Consider the following 24,448-nt stretch of genomic DNA (forward strand, 5'->3'; position numbering starts at 1 on the left):
TTAAAAACCATAGAGATGCTTTTACAATTCAACTTCTGACAAGCACCCAAGTGGTGAAATCTGGAACTCTTTACTTCCCAGCCAAAGAATACTGTTGAGGTGAAGTCAGTTAAAAGTTTCAAAATTAAATTTAATATCCATGCCTAACAAAAGACTAGTGAAGGAGCAAAGGTGCAGAGAAAAAGGCAATCTATTTTACAGCCACATTCCAGCACCTAGATATTGCCTTGTAGATATTAACATGTACAAAGAGGATATCCAAGTGTTTTTTCCTTGATAATGTTTTCTGCCTTTCAGCTGGTAAATTCCAGACTCTGATTGGAGTGTGGCAAATGTTGTGCCTTTGTTTAAAAAAGGCTGCAGGGAAAAGCCTGGGAACTACAGGCCAGTGAGCCTCACATCTGTGGTGGGTAAATTGTTGGAAGGTATTTTGAGAGACAGGATCTACAGGCATTTAGAGATGCAATGACTGATTAGGGACAGTCAGCATGGATTTGAGAGTGGAAAATCATGTCTCATAAATTTAATTGAGTTTTTTGAAGGGGTAACCGAGAAGGTAGATGAGGGCAGTGCAGTTGATGTTGTCTACATGGAATTTAGCAAGGCCTTTGACAAGGTACCGCATGGTAGGTTGTTACACAAGGTTAAATCTCACGGAATCCAGAGTGAGGTAACTAAATGGATACAAAATTGGCTTGATGAGAGAAACCAGAGGGTGGTTGTAGAGGGTTGTTTTTCAAACTGGAGACCTGTGGCCAGTAGTGTGCCTCAGGGATCAGTGCTGGATCCACTGTTATTTGTCATTTATATTAATGATTTGGATGAGAATATAGGAAGCATGGTTAGTAAGTTTGCAGATGACACCAAGTTTGGTGGCATAGTGGACAGTGAAGGTCATCTTGGATTGCAATGGGATCTTGATCAATTGGGCCAGTGGGCTGACAAATGGCAGGTGGAACTTAATTTAGATAAATGCGAGGTGATGCATTTTGGTAGATTGAACCAGGGCAGGACTTACTCAGTTAATGGTAAGGCGTTGGGGAGAGTTACAGAACAAAGAGATCTAGGGGTACATTTTCATAGATCCTTGAAAGTGGGGTCACAGGTGGACAGAGTGGTGAAGACGGCATTCAGCATGCTTGGTTTCATTGGTAAGAACATTGAATACAGGAGTTGGGACGTCTTGTTGAAGTTGTACGAGACATTGGGAAGGCCACACTTGGAATAGTGTACACAGTTCTGGTCACCCTATTATAAAGGATATTAAACTAGAAAGAGTGCAGAAAAGATTTACTAGGATGCTACCGGAACTTGATGGTTTGAGTTATAAGGAGAGGGTGGATAGACTGGGACTTTTTTCTCTGGCGCGTAGAAGGCTGAGGGGTGACCTTATAGAGGTCTATAAAATAATGAGGGGCACAGATCAGCTAGATAGTCAATATATTTTCCGAAAAGTAGGGGAGTCTAAAACTAGAGGGCATAGGCTTGTGAGAGGGGCAATTTGTTTCACGCAGAGGGTGATGTGTGTCTAGAACAAGCTGCCAGAAACAGTAGTAGAGGTAGGTACAATTTTGTCTTTTAAAAAGCGTTTAGACAATTACATGGGTAAGATGGGTTTGGAGGGATATGGGCCAAATGCTGGCAATTGGGACTAGCTTAGGGGTTTAAAAAAAGGGTGGCATGGAAAAGATGGGCCAAAGGGTCTGTTTCCATGCCTCTACGACTCTAAGTGCATCCCTCAGCTTGTAGTCGTGGATTTTGGAATATGTCGACCTGTAACACTCACTCAACCATAGTCAACTCTTTGCAATGGAGCAGCAATTGATGTTTATCTTCCTAATAAACCAGGGAACAGCCCATAGAGCAAAGAGAGCTGCCTCGGATGAACCCAAATTTCATAAAGGCATTTTTTAGAAATAGGTGGGTGACAGTTTCTTCCCTGGGGTGGCGGTTCTGAACCACAGGTCCTGCTCAGCAAGTAGTATCAACGTGAACCTGCCAGCCAGACGATTCACTAAAAGTCAATCATTCAGGAAGATCTGCTTCTTAAAATGATCTCCCACAAATATACAATGAGTTATAAGTCTTAAAAAGGTATTCCTTGAGTCCCTAAATTAACCACCACATAATTAACATAACTCGTATGTTGTAACACCTTTAAGTAACACATGAATCATCAGATAAAAGCATGAGCATAGATTTGACACTGATCATAATGTTTCAATATTTCTTACTCATTTCTTGTTTGTCCTTAAAGGCAAAGATGAACTTGTTCATCACCTGGGGTGTTTAGTAGGGTTCAAATTTAGTAGTGCACCAAGTTGACTCCAAGGTTGATTTACACTCAGAAGGTTCTGCTGCAAATGGGACAGGATACCACAGACAACAGTTTTGGATGAGTCGCTGGCTCAGGATTTCCTTGCCTCGTGTGGTGGCTTTCGAAGGAGGAGGCCACACTGATTTTTAATTTGGTTGCACCATGTACAGCAATCCTGGCCTATCCACTACCAGGACTTAAAAGTCAATATCGAAACAAAGTGAAGCCTTCCGAGTGTCCCCCTAGTGCTTTAAACGCCACCCCAACGTCAAACTCTCCATCGAAGCTTTTCTTTGGTAAGCAAGTGTCAGCATTCTGGCTACCTGACCAGCCTAATCCTGCCATCTGACCTTCAGAAGGTTTGAAAAACAGTTCAAGTAAACAGTCTTAGCATGATACTGGTACACAATTCAAGTCTCACATGCATAGAACAGGGCGGACAGAGCTATTGCATTATAGACTTTGTTTAGTAGGCAGACTTATGTCTTCATTTCCTGACTGATATTCAAGGCATGGTGAAGGAGACACTTGCTTTAAAAATTTTTTGCATATGTCTTGTCAATATAGACAACCCTTTCAAAGCCAATTCTACTCACTTTCATATACATTAGTACATCTCAAAAGATATTTGCAATTCCTTCCCTGGCCACATCTCTCCTTATCTTGAATCTCCTCCAGTCCGACAACCCTCCTGTAATCCTGGCTTCTTGAGTACCCTGGATTTTAAATTGCTCCATCATTGGCGGCCATGCCTGCAGCTGCCTAACCCTCGGTTTCTCTACCTAATTTTGCTGCTTTAAGATGCTCACTAAAATCTGTCTGTGATAAAGCTTTTCTCTACCATAGAAGGCGGTGGAGGCCAAGTCACTGAATCTATTTGAGGAAATACAGATTTCTAGACACTAAAGGAGTCAAGTGGTATGGAGAGAGCACATGTGACTATGGGGTTGATGGAGGATCAGCCATGATTACATTGAATGAAGGAGCAGGCTCAATGGGTTGAATGGCCTACTCCTGCTTCTATTTTCTATGATGTGGAGATGCCGGCGTTGGACTGGGGTAAACACAGTAAGAGTTTTAACAACACCAGGTTAAAGTCTAACAGGTTTATTTGGTAGCAAATGCCATTAGCTTTCGGAGCACTGCTCCTTCGTCAGATGGAGTGGAAATATGCTCTCAAACAGATTTCTCATGTGACAATATTTTGTTTTATAATGCTCATGAAATGTCATGGAATATTATGTTAAAAGGTGCTATATAAATAAAAATATTGTTGAAAACAACTGTTCCAGGTAAAGGCATTTTTATTGTACCTTTCAGAACCTCAATACCACAAACCACTTTACTGCAATGAAATACTTTTGAAAGGTCGTCACAGTTTTGGCAAAACAATTTAACTTCTAACCTGAGTTACAGTCAACTATTCTGGGCTACAGTTGACTGAAAAACTGATTAAACAGAACCAAATCTTAATGAAATCTGTAACAACCTGTTATTTTCTCCGAATTGACATCAGAGAAGGGCCCTTTGTACCAATGAGGTTGACAATGCAATGCCAAACGTGCGTTTTAAAATGTGAAAACTATTTTTTATTAATTGTGCTAAGGTAGTTTGGATTACAAGGGAAACATCTGTGTACCAACTGTACACATTTATTGTTAAAATGAATTGTGGCTTTTAAAACAGAACTGGATAAGCAGCTGAAGAGAAAGGAATTGCAGGGCAACATGGAAGGGTGGGGAAGTGGGACTTTGGCAAGGTGCTCCTGTAGAGAGCCAGCATTTTTTTAAATTCATCCACGAGATGCAGATGTCATTGGTGATGCCTGCATTTATTGCCCAACCCCAACTGCCATTGAGAAGGCGGTGATGAGCTGCCTTTTTGAACACTGCAGTCCACGTGGTGTAGGTACACCCACAGTGCGGTTAGGAAGGGAGTTACAGGATTTTGACTCAGACAGTGAAAGAACAGTGACATATTTCCAAGTATGTATGATGCGTGGCTTGGAGGGGAACCTGCAGGTGGTGGTGTTCCTATACATCTGCTACCCCTGTCCTTCTAGATGCTAGTGGTCGTGGATTTGTAAGATGCTGTCAAAGGAGCCTTGGTGAGTTTCTGCACTATATTTTGTTGATGGCACACACTAGCTGCCACTCTGTGGAATCACATTCACATACATTCACTCCCTCCACCACCACCAATCAAGCGGGCTGCTTTGTCTTGAACAATTGCATCTCGGAATGTTGTTGAAGCTGCATATATCCAGGCGAGTGGAAAGTTTTCCATCACCCTCCTGACTTGCGCCTTGTAGGTGGCGGACAAGCTTTGGAGAGTTGAGGTGAGTTACACACCTCAGGATTGTTAGCCTCTGACCTTCTCTTGTAGCCACAGTATTTATATGACTAGTTCAGTTCAGCTTCCGGTCAAAGGAAACACCCAGAACGTCGATAGAGGGGGATTCGACAACGTCAATGCCATTGAATGTCATGGGGAGATGGTTGCATTCTGTCATGTTGGAGATGGTCATTGCCTGGCACTTGTGTGACGTGAATGTTGCTTGCCAGTTGTCAGCCCAGGCCTTGCTGTATTTGGAAATGGACTACCTCAGTATCTGAGGAGTCATGAATCGTGCTGAACATAGCGAACATCACCACTTTATAATGGAGACGGTCATTGATGAAGCAGCGGAGGGTGCTTGGCCCTAGGACACTACCCTGAGCAATCCCCGCAGTGATGTCCTGCAAATGAGATGACTGACTTCCAACAACCCCAATCATCTTCCTTTGTGCTAGGTATGACTCCAACCAGCAGAGTTTTCCTCCCGATTCCTATTGACTCTCAGTTTTGCTTAGGTCTCCTTGATGTAATACCAGTCAATGTCAACGACAGTCATTCTCACCTGAAGTTCTGGAGTTCAGCTGTTTTGTCCATGTGGGAACAAAGGCTGTAATGAGGTCAGGAGAGTGATGCGATTGAAAGCCAAACTGAGCATCAGTGAACCAATTATTACTAAGCATGCTTGATTGCATTGTTGATGACACTTTCCATCACTTTACTGATGACAGTAGACCAATGGGGCAGTAATTGCCAGGTTGGATTTGTCCTGCTTTGTGTATACAGGACATACTGGGGCATTTTCCACATTGCTGGATAGATGCCAATGTTGTAGGTGCACTAGAGCAGCTTGGCTAGGGATACAGCAAGCTTTGAAGCACAAGCCCTCAGTACTATTACCGGAATATAGTCATTGGTCTTGGCCTTTGCAGTATCCGCTGCCTTTAACCGTTTCTTGATATCACATGGAGTGAATTGAATTGGTTGAAGACTGGCATCTGTGATGCTGTGAACCTCTGGTGGAGGCCGAGATGGACCATCCACTCGATACTTGAGTCTTAGAGGTTTACAGCATGGAAACAGGCCCTTCGGCCCAACTTGTCCATGCCACCCTTTTTAAAACCCTTAAGCTAGGCCAAATTGCCCGCATTTGGCCCATATCCCTCTTTACCCATCTTACCCATGTAGCTGTCTAAACGCTTTTTAAAAGACAAAATTGTACCCGCCTCTACCACCACTTCTGGCAGCTTGTTCCAGACACTCACCACCCTCTACATGAAAAAATTGCCCCTCTGGATCCTTTTGTATTTCTCCCCACTCGCCTTAAACCTATGCCCTCTAGTTTTAGATTCCCCTACCTTTGGGAAAATATATTGGACTATCTAGCTGATCTATGCCCCTTATTATTTTATAGACCTCCAAGATCACCCCTAAGCCTCCTATGCTCAGAGGATACACTTATAACTCAAACCATCAAGTCCCGGTAGCATTCTAGACAATCTCTTCTGCACTTTTTCTAGTTTAATAATATCCTTTCTATAATAGGGTGACCAGGACTGTACACACTATTCCAAGTGTGGCCTTACCAATGTCTTGTACAACTTCAACAAGACGTCCCAACTCCTGTATTCAATGTTCTGATCCATGAAACCAAGCATGCCGAATGCCTTCTTCACCATTCTGTCCACCTGTGACTCCACTTTCAAGCAGCTATGAATCTCTGTTCTGTAACTCTCCCCAACACCCTACCATTAACTGAGTAAATCCTGCCCTGGTTCAATCTACCAAAATGCATCACCTCGCATTTATCTAAATTAAATTCCATCTGTCATTCGTTAGCCCACTGGCCCAATTGATCAAGATCCCGTTGCAATCCGAGATGACCTTCTTCACTGTCCACTATGCCACCAATCTTGGTGTCATCTGCAAACTTATTAACCATGCCTCCTATATTCTTATCCAAATCATTACTATAAATGACAAATAACAGTGGACCCAGCACCGATCTCTGAGGCACACCGCTGGTTACAGGTCCCCAGTTTGAAAAAGAACCCTCTACAACCACCCTCTGGCTTCTGTCATCAAGCCAATTTTGTATCCATTTAGCTACCTCACCCTGGATCCCGTGAGATTTAACTACCATGCGGTACCTTGTCAAAGGCCTTGCTAAAGTTCTTGTAGACAACATCAACTGCACTGCTCTCATCTACCTTCTTGGTTACCCCTTCATAAAACTCAATCAAATTTGAGAGACATGATTTTCCACTCTCAAAGCCATGCTGACTGTCCCTAATCAGTCCTTGCGTCTCCAAATGCCTGTAGATCCTGTCTCTCAAAATACCTTCCAACAACTTACCCACCACAGATGTGAGGCTCACTGGCCTGTTGTTCCCAGGCTTTTCCCTGCAGCCCTTTTTAAACAAATGCACAACATTTGCCATCCTCCAATCTTCAGGCACCTCATCTGTGACTATCGATGATTCAAATATCTCGGCTAAGGGACCTGCAATTCCCTTCCTAGCCTCCCACAATGTCCTTCTGGCTTAAGATTGCTGCAAAAGCTGCAGCCTCTTCTTCAACAAGAGCACAATGAGCCAAACGGCCTCCTGCTTGGCTGTTACTATTCTATGGTACACTACGATCAGTTCCTTTATCCCAGCAATGGGATCACAGATCCATGAAAATGCTTATGATTCTAATTTTTGAATAAGGGAGCCAATTTAAGAAATGCCCGTGAGGAATACAAATGGAAGTCTCCAAAAGCATCAAGTAGAAAAGCACAAATATAAAAATGCCTTGAGGGAGATTGTAGGTTCCACATTCTCCAGGCTATGGGAAAGAGGAGATTTAACACTAATGGCATACCATTAGCATGAGGTGTGCAGTACTCCAATTGGCAATTGCTAGATCCATGTAGTGCTTCCTCACCCTATCAAAAACACCACCATAACAGAGCAAAGCTTCATATTTCCTTGAAAACCTGTTTAAAATAGGAACATTCCCACAACCACCAAAACTTTAGATGTCATGGCTGCTTCTCTCTTTCTCCTCCCCCCCCCCCTCCCCCCTCAATCTGTCTGTAGCCAATTACAGTTGGCAAAACCACCTTCTTCCAATATCTAGCTTGGTGCGACAGCACTCACCTGGTTCAAGTCATAGCCAAAGGATTACTTGCAGTGGTTTCTCTTCCTGCTCCTGCACTATTAGCTCTGGAATGTTCCAAGGATCTGCACTTGCACCTGAGTGGCATCAATCAATACATTCCCCATGTACACTAACAACATCCAGTTAAACCTTAAATACTACTTCTCTTGACCCAAAGATAGATGGCTTGCCCAACATCCAGTACTGGATGAACAATTTATTATCCAACTAAATTTTGGGAAAGCTGAAACCATTAACTCTATTCACCAGCCACAAACTCCATCCCTCTCCTGGCAAGAGGCTGAACAAGACTGTTCACAATGTGTCTCCTATTCACAAGATTGGCACAATTATAATCAATAACGTCTAGTTTCATTATCTCCATGATATTGCCCAGATCCGCTTGACCTGATGCCAAAACCCTCATCAATGCCGGTTACCTCCAGACATGACCCGTTTAACACACTCTTGGCCAGCCTTCTAAATTCCATCTCCTAGAAGTTCCTCAAACTCTGCTATTCATATCCTATTACACAACAAGTTCCATTCATTGACCTATATTGGCTCTGATTAAGCAATGCGTTGATTTCAAGATTCTTATCCTTCAAATCCCTTCATGGCCTTGCCCTATCCCATCTCTGTAATCCCCTCCAGCTAGACTATTCTCCCAGATATCTGCGATCCTCCAACCCTGGCCTTGAGCACCCCCTATTTTACTCACTATTACTGGTGGGCATGCCTTCACCACTGAGGCCTGAAGTTCTGGAATTCCCTCCCCTAATCTCTCCACTTTTCAATCCCTTTCTTCCTTTAAGATGCTCCTTAAAATGTACCGCCTTGACCAAGCTATTGGTCATCTATTTCAATATCTCGTGTGACTCAGCATCAAACTTTGTTTGATAATGCTCCTGTGAAGTGGATTGGGATGTTTAACTATGCTAAAGGCAGTATATAAATGCAAAATGTTGTACAACATTTTTGGTGTTTCGTACAATATAAATGAAAGTTTGTGTCTATGGTGAATTATATAAATCAGCGAGAAAGGCCTTAAAAAAAAAGTCCAATTCATAACCTGGAAGTGTTGAAATGCCTGTCTAGGTGGGTTAGCATTCTTTGTATTATTTCTTCAGTCTCACATTCTATGCAAACAAATAGTCGTTTAGAAAAAAATAAGACTTAATGTTTCCCTGAAACTTCGAACTATCAAATGCACCCATTTTTCACCAAGAAAATGCTCAGTATAACTGCCTTCAGAATTCTCTATTAAAACACCTTCCTCTGAAGGTGATAGCCCACTTCACAGGTCCAACAGCCTTCTGGAACCTCTTTCGAGTTCATACGAAAACAAATAGTTTAATAGAGTTATGACAGTAGCAATCAATGATATTTATCTTTGTCAAAAATGCTGAGGGTACAGCCCCCACAGGGACATCACCAAGGAATAAATTTGACTATGACAACTTGCTGCCCCAATACGTTCAGGTACTAATCAGAGGATCGACTTACAAACTCTTAGTTAGAAAGAACATGAAAATATATTAAAGTAAACACCTAAACTTGTTCCATTTGTACCATGGAAAGATTTGGTAATGTAACTGCACATCTTCAGAGTTACATGAGTCACAAAAATAAGATTAAAACAAATGTATAAACAAGAGGGTAGTCTAAACTGGTCAGGAATGCTGCAAGCAAGTTACTGGCTTCACCCTTAGGCTGAGAGCTTAGGGCAAAGGCAGCAACACTCAAAACTGCAGGCAGCCCACATGCACCAGGAGTTGCTACATACGTACAGTTTGTATAATGTCCAGCAGCTGCAGGTGTTCAAGGAAACACCATCAGCCCCCACTCTCACATTGCAAAGGAGTTTTGTGGCGTTTGATTAAATGAAAGCAGGCACAGTTGTGTAAATGTTGCACCACTAAAATGGAGCGGAACTTCTTAAATTTGAAGAGCAACTGCCTTCCAGGCTGCCGCTAGTAATATGTGCTGACACAGCTGTAGACAGAAGACCAACATTTCAACGTCTATATTTTGCATGTGTGCTATGGCTAAGATAGTCTGTGCAGATGCACAATAGCAAGACCACAGGTACAACCAGTTTATCAAAGGCATCTTCTTCAGTTAAATGTTACAGTACGGCAAACTTCTCTCTCAGGCTTTACTGTAACAGAAAGTAGTATCAGATTTCTGTTGCTATTGCAAGCAACCCGTCAAGATAATGGGGTAACAGTAAATCAAACAGTGATAAGGGTAGAATATGCCTTAATGTATCTGGGGTAGAACAACCAACATTCCTACAAATGGCACTGTTAACACAAATGTGTATCATTGTCGGGCAAGAACCAAACCAAAAAAGGCTGCAACGAACATCAACCTGAGGTTTGACTTAGCATACATACACAAAAATTATCGAATTCAAATAAAATCAACAGTACCACTTTTCCAACACCACTTTCATTTATAAACAATAGTACTTTAGAGATCAAGAAAAAAATGAGTTATTGGGAGGAGATAACCAAAAGCTGGACCGAAGATGTGGGTTGGAAAGAGAATTTTAAAAGACAAGCGGGGAGATGGAAAATTAGAGTAGTTTTAAGGAATGAATTCCACCAGCGTTTTGATGTGGATAGCTGAAGATAATTGCAAGTGGGCAGTAAAGGAAAGGAGACATGCACAAGAGACTTGAACCAGGAGAATGGAGGGGGGCAGGGTTTGTAGGGCTCGGGAAGTATATGGATAATAGGGGGCACGATCACTAGGGAATTCTCAGTATCATTGCAGCGTTAATGTAAACCTACTTGTGACCCCAATAAATAAAAATAAAAACCAATATTTTAAATTTCATGTTGGGAAAGCTGGAAATACAGAAATCATCAAAGGGGCATAGGTGAGTCAGACTTGGAGTGTACAGCACGGGCAGTGTTTTATAGAATTTGACCAATGGGAAGCATGCCAAGGAGCACTGGGTGACTAAGATGAGGGTTTCAGTAACTGATGAGCTGAGATGGAGTGGAGACAGAATCTTACGGAGATGGAATTGGTCAGTCTTAATGACAAACGATATATTTAGAAATTCCACTCACCAAGTTAAGATAAACTTGCAACACACTAGTTAAACCTGGGAGAAGGAAAGTATCGGTAGCAAGGCTCTGCACTTTGCAGCAGAGGAAGAAGACAATGGCTTTGGTCTTACCAACACTTTACTGGAGAGAACTTTGGCATATCCAAGATTGAATATCAGGCAAGTCAGAGAAGTCAGTCAGCAAAATGGTCAAAAGGGGTAATCTGGGGGTTTGTTAGCGTGCGTGTAGAATCTGTGTGACTGAAGGGCAGTCAGCAAATGAAAAGTACCAAGGATAGATTATTGGGGAACTCCAGAGTAAACAGTGCCTGGAGTGGGATAAGAAACCACATTGCTGGAGATAATGGATCAACCCAGAGTGGAAGCAGGATAGACCCATTGAACTAAATGGAGGAAAGGCATGGTTAAAGGTCAACAGGGATAGTGCACCAGAAACCATTTCTGATTTTGATTACTGATTCTTGTCACTGATTCCATCCCATCCCCCTCCAAAGGTGGTATCAGAATGTTCACAATTTTAGCATCTTATCTGATCTCTAGCCCTGCTTCCAGCCTCATATCCTCTCCATCACTGCCTACTTGTAACAACTGAAAATGTCTGCTAAAAAGTCTTCCAATAACTAATTTCAGAAAGTCCCAAGTTTTTTTGAACATAGGTGATCACTAGAGAAGGTTTTATGCAATATAATACTAACCTGACAATTCTACAGGTTTTATGCTCAGCTAGTGAACATAAATGCCATTAAATCACAAGATTTGAGCCTATTACAAAAGAGCCCTAAAAAGGTTATAAATGTAACTTTCAATCAACAGAAAAAGCAATAAATCTAAACAGATTATTTCTGATGCAGACCAGAGATTATCAAGAATCCATGTGTTAACTACAATCACAATATGGACCGACCAGATAAGATTGTCTGTACCAGGCAATAGGAGTCAAATTCCTTGGGGATTCCTTGGGCATTATATCACAACTCAAAAGCAAAAGCAGTTACAAAATAATTTAGCCATTTTAACTACAAATAAGAACTCTTTCCTTAGATCTACTCGAGCTGCATTTGAAGATGCATCTCATCAAGAGCTTACCGATTTGGCCAAGTTAGTGAACATAGCATGGCGAGGATTTTAGTGTTGCACATACAAAATAATTTAACACACCAGGTGGATATTTAACTCTCAACAGTTTCTAAATGACTTGAAAATCTCCAAGAGAATCCACCAAACAGTAACTGAGTTACTTACACCTTTAAACACATTCCCAGGCCACATTTTTGGTTGTCCAAAATACATTCAATCTTTCACTCGTCAACAATTCAAAAGCTTCTCAGTTATGACACCTGAGCTTATAACGCAATGACAGCCAAATTTGCCCTTACCGCTTTTTAAAAAACAAACAGCATGCAAACAAATCCACCGTGCCATCAGTTGGTGAAGAAGCAGCGCTCCAAAAGCTTGTGATTTCAAATAAACCTGTTGGACTATAACCTGGTGTCGTGTGACATCTCATACTGTGCCATCAACTGTCTATGAAAGTGAGGATCAATGGTTACCTTTTGCTGAGTAAGCTCTCAGCAAAGGCAAGGCAGAGTTACTACAATTGGTTTTAGCTGCCATGGTTTACAGGAGGGAAGATGCATCAGCATTCTACTTAATTTGTTGCCCAACTTTCTGCTTTAGAGGCATTGCGCATGAATATTGGGAAAGGGAAAAATCAATTCAGTTCTAATGTCCCTTTCCCACAGTCACACATCTGAAAAAGCTTATAATGCAATTTCAAAATGATGATTCACACCAATGATTCCAAGTTATTCATTGTCACACCATTGGGAAAATGCTTTCAGTGGCTTCCCAATAACCTACACGCCCAGTCTTCCTCGTAGAACTGTCGAGGGAGACTGGGATAGGGTTTGGCAGGATGGGGAGAGTTAATTGGTAAATAATTCCATGTGAGAAAAGAAAAAATGTATATATAAATTCTAAACAAACTAATTAATTGAAGTGTGTTGCAAACCTTTAACAAGGCATTGAAAAACATCAGAAGGGCAAAGCGGCACTGCTTTGTGAAGGTCAAACCATTAAGGTTCTACTATTGCTGTGCTCATTGCAAATACATTCAAGAACAGGGGGGGGGGGGGGAGAGAATAATCTTCATATAGTCTTCATATAAAGTGCCCCTTCTACCTGTGTGTAAGGATGCAATTCTAGATATAGAACCCGAATACCTTTACACAAGACTTTAGCTCCAACAACTTGCAGTGAATGTCAATTATCCGTGCTCCAATTATTTGCCACGATTTTTAAGGGACAAAATGTCACACAGCACCTCATCTCACTGGTGTTAGAGGACTGAACGATCTACTTCCTATTGTGGTATATCAACCTCACAGCTATTTGTAATGTACCTTTTCTGTCTACACTTCAAGGCTCATCACGTGAGCAAAAATCTGGACGTTTATTATATTGGATTGGTGAAGAGGAGAGAGGTGCATTCCTTATTTCTAAAAGAATCATGATAGAATTGTAGCACAGAAGGATGACATTTGGCCTGCTGTGTTTGTGCTGGTTTTCTGAGGGAGCAGTTCACCTAGTTCCACTCCCCTGCCTTTTCTCTGCAGCTCTGCAAATTCTCCCTCTTCACAATGATCCAATTCCCTAACTCCCTTTTAAGCCCCTATAATTCCAGATTCTAACCGTTCGTTGGTGAAGAAGTTTCTCCAAAGGAGAGCTTCACCTGTATTCAATAAGACACAATTGTCACTGATCTCTGACAACCAGCGCTACTTTGGATACTTCAAAATTGCGGTATATTTCCTACTCAGTTTAGTGCAACTTTCAAGACAACTTTCCTAATTTAAGTCAGATTTCACTCAAGTTTCTGTCTTATCCTGCTAGAAGTTCCAGTGACACCACCCAAGTATTTCAATATTACCTCCCTCCCTACAAGTGTTTCAGTTTTCTCCTTGAAGTTTATTTTTATAGCCTTTACATTTTTTTTAAACAGCCTGGTTGTAGTTACCTTTGTTGCATTTAGTTTCCACACATCTGCTTGTAAATAGTAACTATTTAGCATTTGTCTTTTTGCATTCCATTCATTTTCATCAAGGTGCCCCTTATTCCCCCTCAGAATACTTCATGTAAAAATATTCTCTTTCCAAGCACCCCACAACCACACTGTCCACCTGCTTTCCAAACAAATATGCCCGAGATGTACTGCCTCTTTCTCAACAAGTTTTGCTACTTTCTCATCTTATTGTCCAAAACTGCCATTACCTCCCTTAACCCAGAAGCCCACATTTCTCCTCCAGCTGCCTTCTAAACACTCCATGATGCATGGTCGTTTTAGTAGGAATCTTTGTGCCATCTTAGCATTCTGTATTATACCAAGCAACAATCCTTGACGTGGCAAGTCAAAAATCTGTACGAGCACAGCATTCACACCCTTCAACACTAAAAACCGCCAGACTCTTCCAACTGCAATAGGGGAATGAAGTGTGCAAGTCTGGTTTGAGATTACAAAGCTGTGAAAATTAATTCACATCACAATGGCCACAGGTGTCGACATTTACAGAATCTCTCTGGTCTGCAAAACAGACAGGAGATCCCATTCAGGCTCCATGTTCCTGTTGTTGCCAAGTGTTCTCTTCCAGTCTCTTTCATCTTTTTAACTTAAGAGTTAATTCCTCTTTATTTGCCAGGTGCCTTCTCTGCCCTACACTGGGATGACTCAATTTTGTCTGCAGTTCTTTCAACTTTCTTGCTGGAGTATTTTCTTTCATAATCATGATGCCTTTCAGCATTTGACCTCTTGATTGAGGTATGTCATTTTTCAAGGGAGCATTGAGGCACTTCTACTGCACTAGTTTTATGGATTTGCTGCATTGCTTCACTGACCTTGGCGGTTTTTGTTTTCAAATTGGTGCTGCATTGTTACTTGTAGTTTGTTCCCTGTTGCCTTCCTCTTATAATTTCTGAAGCAACAATAGTAAAAATAATTTTTGATTGAACAATAAATGTATTTCCTTTCAGTGTAAAGTAGCCAGTGTCTCATATTTGCCTTTTATTTAGGCCCATACAGATCAAGTTATGCCTTACACAGTAAGACATCAGTTATGCTCCCAGTCATCGTCTGGATTGATCCTGGATTCTTATTGGAGTCACTCTAACAAGTCCACAACCTGTAGCAGTGCAAGACTTACTCGTCCTAAGGGACAGCCGAAATGGCAGGTCCTGTGATTCTTCCCAATTAAAAGTAAAGTTGCCACAGTCCCAGACGACCAGAGGCTGATTTACCCTGAGGATCACCTCACCTCAGGTGAAGAGCAAGTTTGAGAAGGCAGGGCCTTCGTGAATAACCTCAGCCAGTATGGGAATTGAACCCACACTGTTGGAATCGCTCTACATCACTAACAAGGTGTCCAGCCAACTGAGCAAAACCAACTCCCAATTAGTCAACTAGTTATAGCAGTGAGTAAGCCTTATTGGCCAGGAAGATCTAAAGTTTGATGCCTAGTTGGTGCGAGCTTGCTCTTGGCTTGGGCAGTGGTAGGCATGCTAGAATTATGGAAGGGACTAGAAATAGCTATGGTTATTTAGCTACTACCTGACTCACTTAAAAGAATACACAGATCTCAGATGAAAAAAGAATCAAGTATGGCTATCAAACCACCATGGTTACCTGCCAGTGTTTTGACCAAAGCTGAAGTTTGTTAACTGGTGATACATCAATGAAAATAAGGAATGTTAGGCATGCTGAGTAATTGTTTTGTGCTCATACTTATACTGGAGGAGGGTAGCTCAACAGACATTCCAAGAAACTAATATTGAATTGGGCAGGAACTGACGAAAATGAACACAAGCACAATAACCGTAATGGCCTAACTAATGTCGCTGAGGAGTGACAAACTCCCCCAGACTAGATAGTTTTCAACCCACAGTTTTAAAAGTCAGTGAGAACAGTGGTTAGGCATCGGCAAAGTTCTTTCAATTCGAAGATTGTTTTAGATTGGAAAATTGGGTGCATGGGCATGTCAGTTTGCTATCTAAAAAGGAGGGGGGGGGGTGGAGAAAATAATTATGCTGTTGGTGGAGTGCTAGAGTCTAATTAAGATAAAGAAGACTGAACACCTTGAAACTTTTCACCTGATCAGAGGGAGAGCTAGTATAGATTTGTAAAGGGCAGGCTGTGCCTGACAAATCTGATTGAAGTTTTTTGATCAGTTGACTAGAGGGGGTAGAGGAATGCTGTTTCTTCTGTTCTTTGCCTGAAGGCAGGTCTCAACCACAGTATCATGATCTCTGCCATAGGTAGGGCAAGAAGGCAGGTCCCAGATCCATCCCAGCTGGAACAGGGATCAAGTCCAGTGCTGTTCATACCAATCTGATCCACACCAGCTGTCCAGCCAACTGTATCAAGCAGCCCAAGGAGTCATACGAATTAGGAGCAGGAGTAGGCCACTCGGACTGTCGAGCCTGCTCCGCCATTTAATACGATCGTGCCAGATCTGCTGGTAACTTCAACCCCACATACCTGCCTATCGATAACCTTGCACCCCCTCCCCCTTTTAATCAAAGATCTATCTAGCTCTCCCTTAAAAATATTCAAAGACTCTGCTTCTACTGCCTTTTGAGGAAGAGTTCCAAGGTCTCACTACTCAGAAATAAATTCTCCACATCTGTGTCTCAAATGAACAATCGCCTTGTTTCTAAACAGTAACCCCTAGTTCCAGAGGAGAAACATCCTCGTCACATTCACCCTGTTAATACCCCTCAGGATCTTCAAGGTTATGATCAAGTCATCTCCTACTCCTCTTCTAAACTCTAGCGGATACAAACTTTCCTCATAAGACATATCCCTCTTTAGAGGGATATAGTCCCTGGAAGGGTAGGGGGTTTTAGTTCAGTCGGGTAGCATGGTCGGTGCAGGCTTGGAGGGCTGAAGGGCCTGTTCCTGTGCTGTAATTTTCTTTGTTCTTTGACAACCCACTAACCATTCCTGGTATCAGTCTAGTAAACCTTCTCTGAACTGCTTATAACACATTTATATCTTTCCTTAAATAAGATCATTACTGTACACAATACTCAGATGTAGTCAGCTGACCAGTGCCCTATACAGAATCAGAGCTGTTGTTGCGGCAATGTGTTCTTTTACATGCATGTTGTAGCCTCGAGATGATGCGAGAGGCTTCAATTTCTTTCCATCACATGGCACAAGTTTGCAGATGACACTGCCATAGATCTCAAACAACAATGAGACGGAGTATAGGAAAGAGATAGACAGCTTAGTGGCATGGTGCAAAGACAACAATCTCTCTGTCAGCAAAATAAAGGAGCTGGTCATTGACTTCAGGAAGGGCAGTAAAGGACACTCCCCTGTCTGTACCAATGGCATTGAACAGAAGATGGTCAAAAGCTTCCTAGGAGTAAAGATCACCAATCTGTCCTTGTCCACCCATGCTACAGTTAAGAAAGCACACCAGTGCCTTTACTTCTTCAGAAGACTAAGGAAATTCAGCATGTCCACAATGACTCTTACCATAGAAAGCATCCTACCTGGATGCATCATGGCTTGATATGGCAACTGCTCTGCCCAAGACCGGATGAAATTAGGTGTGAACGCAGTCAGTCCATCACGCCTTCCATTGACTCAGTCTATACTTCCCACTGCCTCAGGAAAGCTGCCAACATAATCAAAGACCCCTCCCACCTCAGTTATGCTCTCTTCCATCGGGTAGAAGATACAAAAGTTTGAAAACACATACCAACAGACACTCAGCTTCTTTTCCACTGTTATCAGACTTTTGAACGGACCTCTCAGATACTGAACTGATCTTCTCTGCAGCTGTAACACTACATTCTGCACTCTGTTCTATTACCCTCATGTACTTATGGTATGATTTGTATAGATGGCATGCAAAACAATACTTTTCACTGTTCCTTGATACATGTGACAAAAAAAAATCTAAATCTAAGATCTGACTTGGAATGTCTCCTGCTTTCACCTCCCACCATTGACATATATTGCTTTTAATTTCACAGGTTGTGGGCATTACTGGCTAAACCAACATTTATTGCCTATCCTCAATTGGCCTGGAGAAGATGGTGGTAAGCCACCTTTTTGACCTACAGCAGTCCATGTGGTGCAGGTACACCCACAGTTGCTATTAGGAACTCACCTGAGGTTGCTTTTGACTTACCTGGTGAAGGAACAGCGCTCCGAAAGCTCGTGATACCAAATAAATCTGTTGGACTTTAAGCTGGTGTTGAGAGACTTCTTACTGTGCTTTTAGGAAGGGAAGGCTTTACAAGTTTGGCCACATTATGAACTGCCCTTACGAACATAAGAAATAGGAGCAGGAGTAGGCCATCTAGCCCCTCGAGCCTGCCCCGCCATTCAATAAGATCATGGCTGATCTGAAGTGGATCAGTTCCACTTACCCGCCTGATCCCTATAACCCCCAATTCCCTTACCGATCAGGAATCCACCTATCCGTGATTTAAGCATATTCAACGAGGTAGCCTCCACCACTTCAGTGGGCAGAGAATTCCAGAGATTCACCACCCTCTGAGAGAAGTAGTTCCTCCTCAACTCTGTCCTAAACTGACCCCCCTTCATTTTGAGGCTGTGCCCTCTAGTTCTAGCTTCCTTTCTAAGTGGAAAGAATCTCTCCACCTCTACCCTATCCAGCCCCTTCATTATCTTATAGGTCTCTATAAGATCCCCCCTCAGCCTTCTAAATTCCAACGAGTACAAACCCAATCTGCTCAGTCTCTCCTCATAATCAACACCCCTCATCTCTGGTATCAACCTGGTGAACCTTCTCTGCACTCCCTCCAAGGCCAATATATCCTTCCCCAAATAAGGGGACCAAAACTGCACACAGTATTCCAGCTGCGGCCTCACCAATGCCCTGTACAGATGCAGCAAGACATCTCTGTTTTTATATTCTATCCCCCTTGTGATATAGGCCAACATCCCATTTGCCTTCTTGATCACCTGTTGCACCTGCAGACTGGGTTTTTGCATCTCATGCACAAGGACCCCCAGGTCCCTTTGTTGGCTATCAAGTCCAGAAGTGGTGCTTAAACCCAGAATTCTCTCTCAGGCACAGCTACATTATCCATGTGCCACAAGACCACCTAGGACAATGCCCCTGGGTATTATTTATATTGATTCCCAGAAGACATTCCATAATGTCATTCAGAAGAGACAGCTAGCTAAAGGTGAAGCTCATGGAACTGAGGGCAAACTCTTATCCTTGTTAGGAAATCGTCTGAGTAACTGGAGACAGAAAATAGGAATATTAGGCTGTTGCTCCAATTGGCAAGATGTGACTAGCAGTGGCCTGGGACGATCAGTGTTGGAGTCCAACTGTTCACCATATTAAAAATTTAAATGAGGAAGTGAAAAAATATTCAAATTTGCTGATGATACAGATAGGCTGCATTATAGGGTGTATAGATCATAGAAATCATAGAAACCCTACAGTACAGAAAGAGGCCATTCGGCCCATCGAGTCTGCACCGACCACAATCCCACCCAGGCCCTACCCCCATATCCCTACATATTTTACCCACTAATCCCTCTAACCTACGCATCTCAGGACACTAAGGGGCAATTTTAGCATGGCCAATCAACCTAACCCACACATCTTTGGACTGTGGGAGGAAACCGGAGCACCCGGAGGAAACCCACGCAGACACGAGGAGAATGTGCAAACTCCACACAGACAGCGACCCAAGCCGGGAATCGAACCCAGGTCCCTGGAGCTGTGAAGCAGCAGTGCTAACCACTGTGCTACCGTGCCGCCCCATTGGAAGTACAAAATAGATATTGATAAAGTGAATGGGTGCAACTGTGGCAAATGGATTTCAATGTAGGCAAATGTGAAGTCAAGATGAATGTAATTTTGACCTTTATATCTACAGGAATAGAATACACCAAGGGAGAAGAATTGTTTTAATGATACAAAGCCCTGGTCGTACCACACCTGGAGTACTGTAAGCAGTTCTGGGCATCATATTGATCTCGGGAGAGAATGTCAAGTAAGTTTACATGAATGATACCGGTATTCCAAAAGGTAAGGAGTGATTACACAAACTAGGGCTGTATTCCTTGGGACTTAGAAAGTACAAAAGTTTAAGATATTGAGAACAGAGGGCAGATAGAGAGAAGCTATTTCTGCTTTCTGCTGAACCTAAGACTAGAGGGTTCAGCCTAAACGCAAGACCTTCTAGGAATGAAATTTGGAAAGACTTTTACGTACAAAAGCCTAGTAGGATTTTAGAACTTCTTCACAAATGGCAATTTACACTGATCAATTATAAATTTAAAATCGAATTGATAGATGTGTGTTAACCAAAAAGGATATGGGATAAAGGAAGATATGTGGAATACATTCATAGATGAGCCATAGTCTCACTGAATGGTGGCAGGACACCCGGGTTTGATTCCCGGCTTGGGAACTGTCTCTATGGAGTTTGCACATTCTTCCCATGTCTGCGTGGGTTTCCTCCGGGTACTCTGGTTTCCTCCCACATTCTGAAAGACGTGCTGGTTAGGTGCATTGACCCGAACAGGCGCCGACTGTGGTGACTAGGGGAATTTCACAGTAACTTCATTGCAGTGTTAATGTAAGCCTTACTTGTGACTAATAAATAAACTTTATTAAAAAAATAAAGCTACGAAGACTAAATGGACTCTGGATCTTATGCTCCCTGAACCTCAAACAAGAATAGTCACTTGAGCAACTTATTTGATGGTCACAAATAGCTGTGGAACTATGCATCAACTAGGACTGAGGGAAAAAGGGGAGGAACATTAACAGAGATAAAACAGCATGGTGAAATTGGTCTTCAGCACTGACAAGCAATGGAGGTAAAAATGGCACAGGCTGGAAAATGGGCTGCGAATGCACCCTTTTGTGCTCCAGCCCAAGAAAATGTACCCATCACATCTTGTTGGGGGCTCAAACACAAGTAAAATTAGACATTGGAAGGCAAGGGATTTACACACAGCATTACAATTTTGCGAATGGAGGGGGGGCGATGAAGATTAATTTGATTTCATTCTTTCATTGGATGTAGGTCCCACCAGCAAAGCCAGCATTTGTTTCAGACAGCAATTAGGAATCAACCACATTGCCATGGATCTGGAATCACATGTAGGCTGGATGGCAGATTTCCTTCCCTAAAGAGCTTTGGTGAACCAGAACAGTTTTTACGACAATTCATGAGAGCTGCATGGTCACAATTACTGAGTCTAGCTTTCAATTCCAGAATTATTGATGGCACGACATGGTGGGATTTGAACTCGTCTCCATTAGCTTGGGCTGCTGGATTACTAGTCCAGCGATTATCACAATACTACCAATGAAATGCATCCCTGTTTAATTCCCAAGCTGTCATCTGCACAATCGTTATCCTGGTAAATCAGTTATAGGAACATGCCAAGGTCTGCCACTATTTAGCAACATCCTACAAGAACTTATTAATTGTATATGCTTTTATTTTTAAATGCTTTGCAAGTTCACATTAAAATTAACATTTATAAATAAATGATAACGGCCAACAGGTAGGTATGACTACGGTATGGACAACAACATACTGAAGTGGCATTAAACAGGAAAAAAAATCAAACTTGATGGGTCTAATTGCAAGGGTTTATGACAGCTAACAAACTCAGCCATAATTTCTTTTAAAAAAAGATGTGTAATGGTAAATCTCTCGTGCTACTGCTCAAGTGGTGTTGAGAGAGATGTACATGAACAAGATGTGGTAATAGATGAAGTCAATCGAGTGATTCTTCTTCATCTCACGCACCTCAAAATGTATATACACGTAGCTTTGCGATTTGCTTCTTGATGTGTAAAAAAAACTGGCTGTCCCCATCCTTCATTAACCACTGCAATTAAGAAAATCTGTCAGAAAAAGAATTTCTCTGATCCTCTTTGCACCACATGGCAGGAAGATTTGTGTTTTATCCGCAAGATTATGACACTAGACTTGGATTGTAACATCAGCTGACAGGGAAAGAATGTTTTACTACAAAGTAACACTCTCGCTGAGTTATGCTTACGTACATTTATTGTAAGGACATACAATACCCTAAACAGTACATTTACAGAATTTACTACAGGAGCAGGTTCCAGTTACATGAGATCATTCAAATATTTGAATGGAAACTTCATTCTAATCCTTTTAGAAATTTAGTTCCCTGATGCTTTCCTGGACATGATTTCAGTACTTATCAAGCTGTAATGACTCTTACATGTGGATGTGTTAAGACATTACGTTTAGCCGTTACTGGATTTTATTGACCTTTGACTAACATACATTTTTCCCCCCCACCCTCAGCTGACAAAGCAATACTGTCCTGAAAATGTATTGATACACATCAATCTCCTAATTGATGTAACCAGTACAGAACAAAAGAGATCATGTAAATAAAACAAAACTTCTGTCTGCTAAATCACTTGGAACGGCAAGGGTGCTAATTAAAAAACTGACTAGCTTATGTAAATTCAGTCAAAATAAAGCACTATTCCTGCCAATTTCGAAAACCAAATGATATAGATATCATATTAAAGATAAATAGTACAGTCCCTCCCCAAAACAGCTCATTTATCCACAACAGCTTCCTTTGAAGGTAAAGCAGATCCAAAGAACTAAGATACAAAGCAAACTGCTCTCCTAGCAGGAATTTGCAAACTCGCTCTACGCCTCCATTAAAGGATATTAAAGAAACGAAAGAGTCGGTGCTGGGCAGATGGCCAAGAATCCAACAACAATTAAACAGTTTTCCTTCATTCACCAGCACGCCAGTGGCTGATATTTTTAAAAAAAGTAAACTCAAGGCCTGGAAGGTCAGGCTCTTCTGGATCGACTGGACTTCCAACTTCTTCTGCACACCAAAACTTTAAAATAATATATACACGCAAGCACAAAATCGGCCGGCAAAAGGGGAACATGTACACAGCCTGACAGTTTTATAGAAAAAAAACATTTAAACTAAAACCTGGGGAGGAGGAGGAGAGGGGGGGGGGGGGTAAAGAGAGTGTGAGACCTGGACCTCCCCCACAAGACTTTTTCTCTCTCTATTCCCTTCACTTAAAAAAAAACACACACAAAAAGTTATGGGACAAACACAAAACAAACAGGAAGAAAACCGTTGGGAAGAAAATTAACTTTTTTTTTTCTTGGTTTGGTTGTAAACTTGAGGGGACAAAAAAAAGAGTCAGGCCCAGGAGGAGAAGGGGTTTTTTGGGGGAGAGAGAGAAAGAAATAAAACGAAAATAAAAGGAGTTGGGAAAATACACACTTGTAATGATAAATAAAAAATAAAAATAAGTGTGAATGGAGTTGAGCAATGCTGCCCACACCCCTCTCCCTCTTGCCCTGAGACCACCCCCTCACCTCAATCTTTTCCCCCCTCAGTCTCTCTCTCTCTCTCCCCCTCCTCCTCCTCTCTTTCCCTCCCCCTCCTACTCTCTTTCCCTCCCTCTTTCTCTCTCACACCCTCACTCTCTCACACACACACACACACATAGGCGAAGCCTCTTTACCTGCACTGGGTCCGCCGCCATCTTGCCCTTCCTCTCCCTCTCTCCTCCGGATCCGCCGATGACGGTGTCGCCGATAATCCCCCCCAGAATCTTTTTCCTCTCCTCTCTCCCCCCTCCACAAGTGATCACAACGGGAGAGTTGCCGCCGCTGGGAGAGGGTGAGGATGACCGTTTACTCATTTAGCCTGCGTGTACAGATATTTAATTCTGTGGAGGGTTTTCACAGGAGACCCACTACCACCTCAGCGCATCCTCCCCTCTCCCCATCCCGGCCGGCGCCTGCCAACTGCCCCCTCACCACAAAACAAACAAGTCTCTCTCTCTCTGAGAGGAACAATTCAATCCAAAAACCAGGACCGATTGCTTCTCAAGTGTCATTTACTTCCAATTTCTGACTTTGTTTTGACTCTCTCAAACTCGCGCGAAAAGTTTTCTTTCTTGGGGTTTTTTTTGATTATTCTCTCTCTCTCTGTCCCTGCCTCTTTTTAAAATCCTTCTTCCCCTCCACCCTCCCCCCTTTCAGGAGGATGGGCGCAAACCGAGTGTTTAAAAAACGTGAGCCTCCGCCCTCTGAGGAGAACCCGCCTGCTTCCTCCCTCCACATTAACTAATCCATCATGTGATTCCCTCTTTCCAACACATTTCAACTAACCACCAACCATATCTCTTATCTCTCGTGTTTGCTTTCCCCCTTTTTTAAAACAGAACTCAGTTTTTTTCTATTCTCTTTTCCAGCTATATCCATATTTCTTGTTTGCTTTCCCCCTTTCTAAAACAAAATTCATTAACTCTCTTCCCAGCACATTTTAGCTAACCACCTCTTCTGTTTTTGCTTTCCCCCTTTTTAAAAATCAAAACTCCTGTTTTTTTCTTTAATTCCCTCTTCCCAACAACAACTACGTCCTTATCTATCGGTGTTTGTTCCCCTCCCCAAGATAAAACTTTCCTTGGATTTTTTTAATTCCCCTTCCTAACATTTCAGATTACTAGTTATATCTCTTCTATGTTTGT

General features: G+C 42.2%; 1 protein-coding gene across 1 annotated transcript in view; it reads right to left on the reverse strand.

The window, feature by feature from the left end:
- LOC144497517 (serine/threonine-protein kinase N2-like) overlaps positions 1-23,919 on the reverse strand; it is a 118,828-nt gene extending 94,909 nt beyond the window's left edge. Inside the window, exon 1 of the mRNA XM_078218903.1 lies at positions 23,438-23,919. Coding sequence (XP_078075029.1) covers positions 23,438-23,617 — 180 coding nt within the window. The 5' untranslated portion in view covers positions 23,618-23,919. The remainder of the gene's footprint in view (positions 1-23,437) is intronic.
- Positions 23,920-24,448: the final 529 nt, after the last annotated feature.

This window comes from Mustelus asterias, chromosome 8, assembly GCF_964213995.1.
Source record: "Mustelus asterias chromosome 8, sMusAst1.hap1.1, whole genome shotgun sequence".
Taxonomy (NCBI): Eukaryota; Metazoa; Chordata; class Chondrichthyes; order Carcharhiniformes; family Triakidae; genus Mustelus; species Mustelus asterias.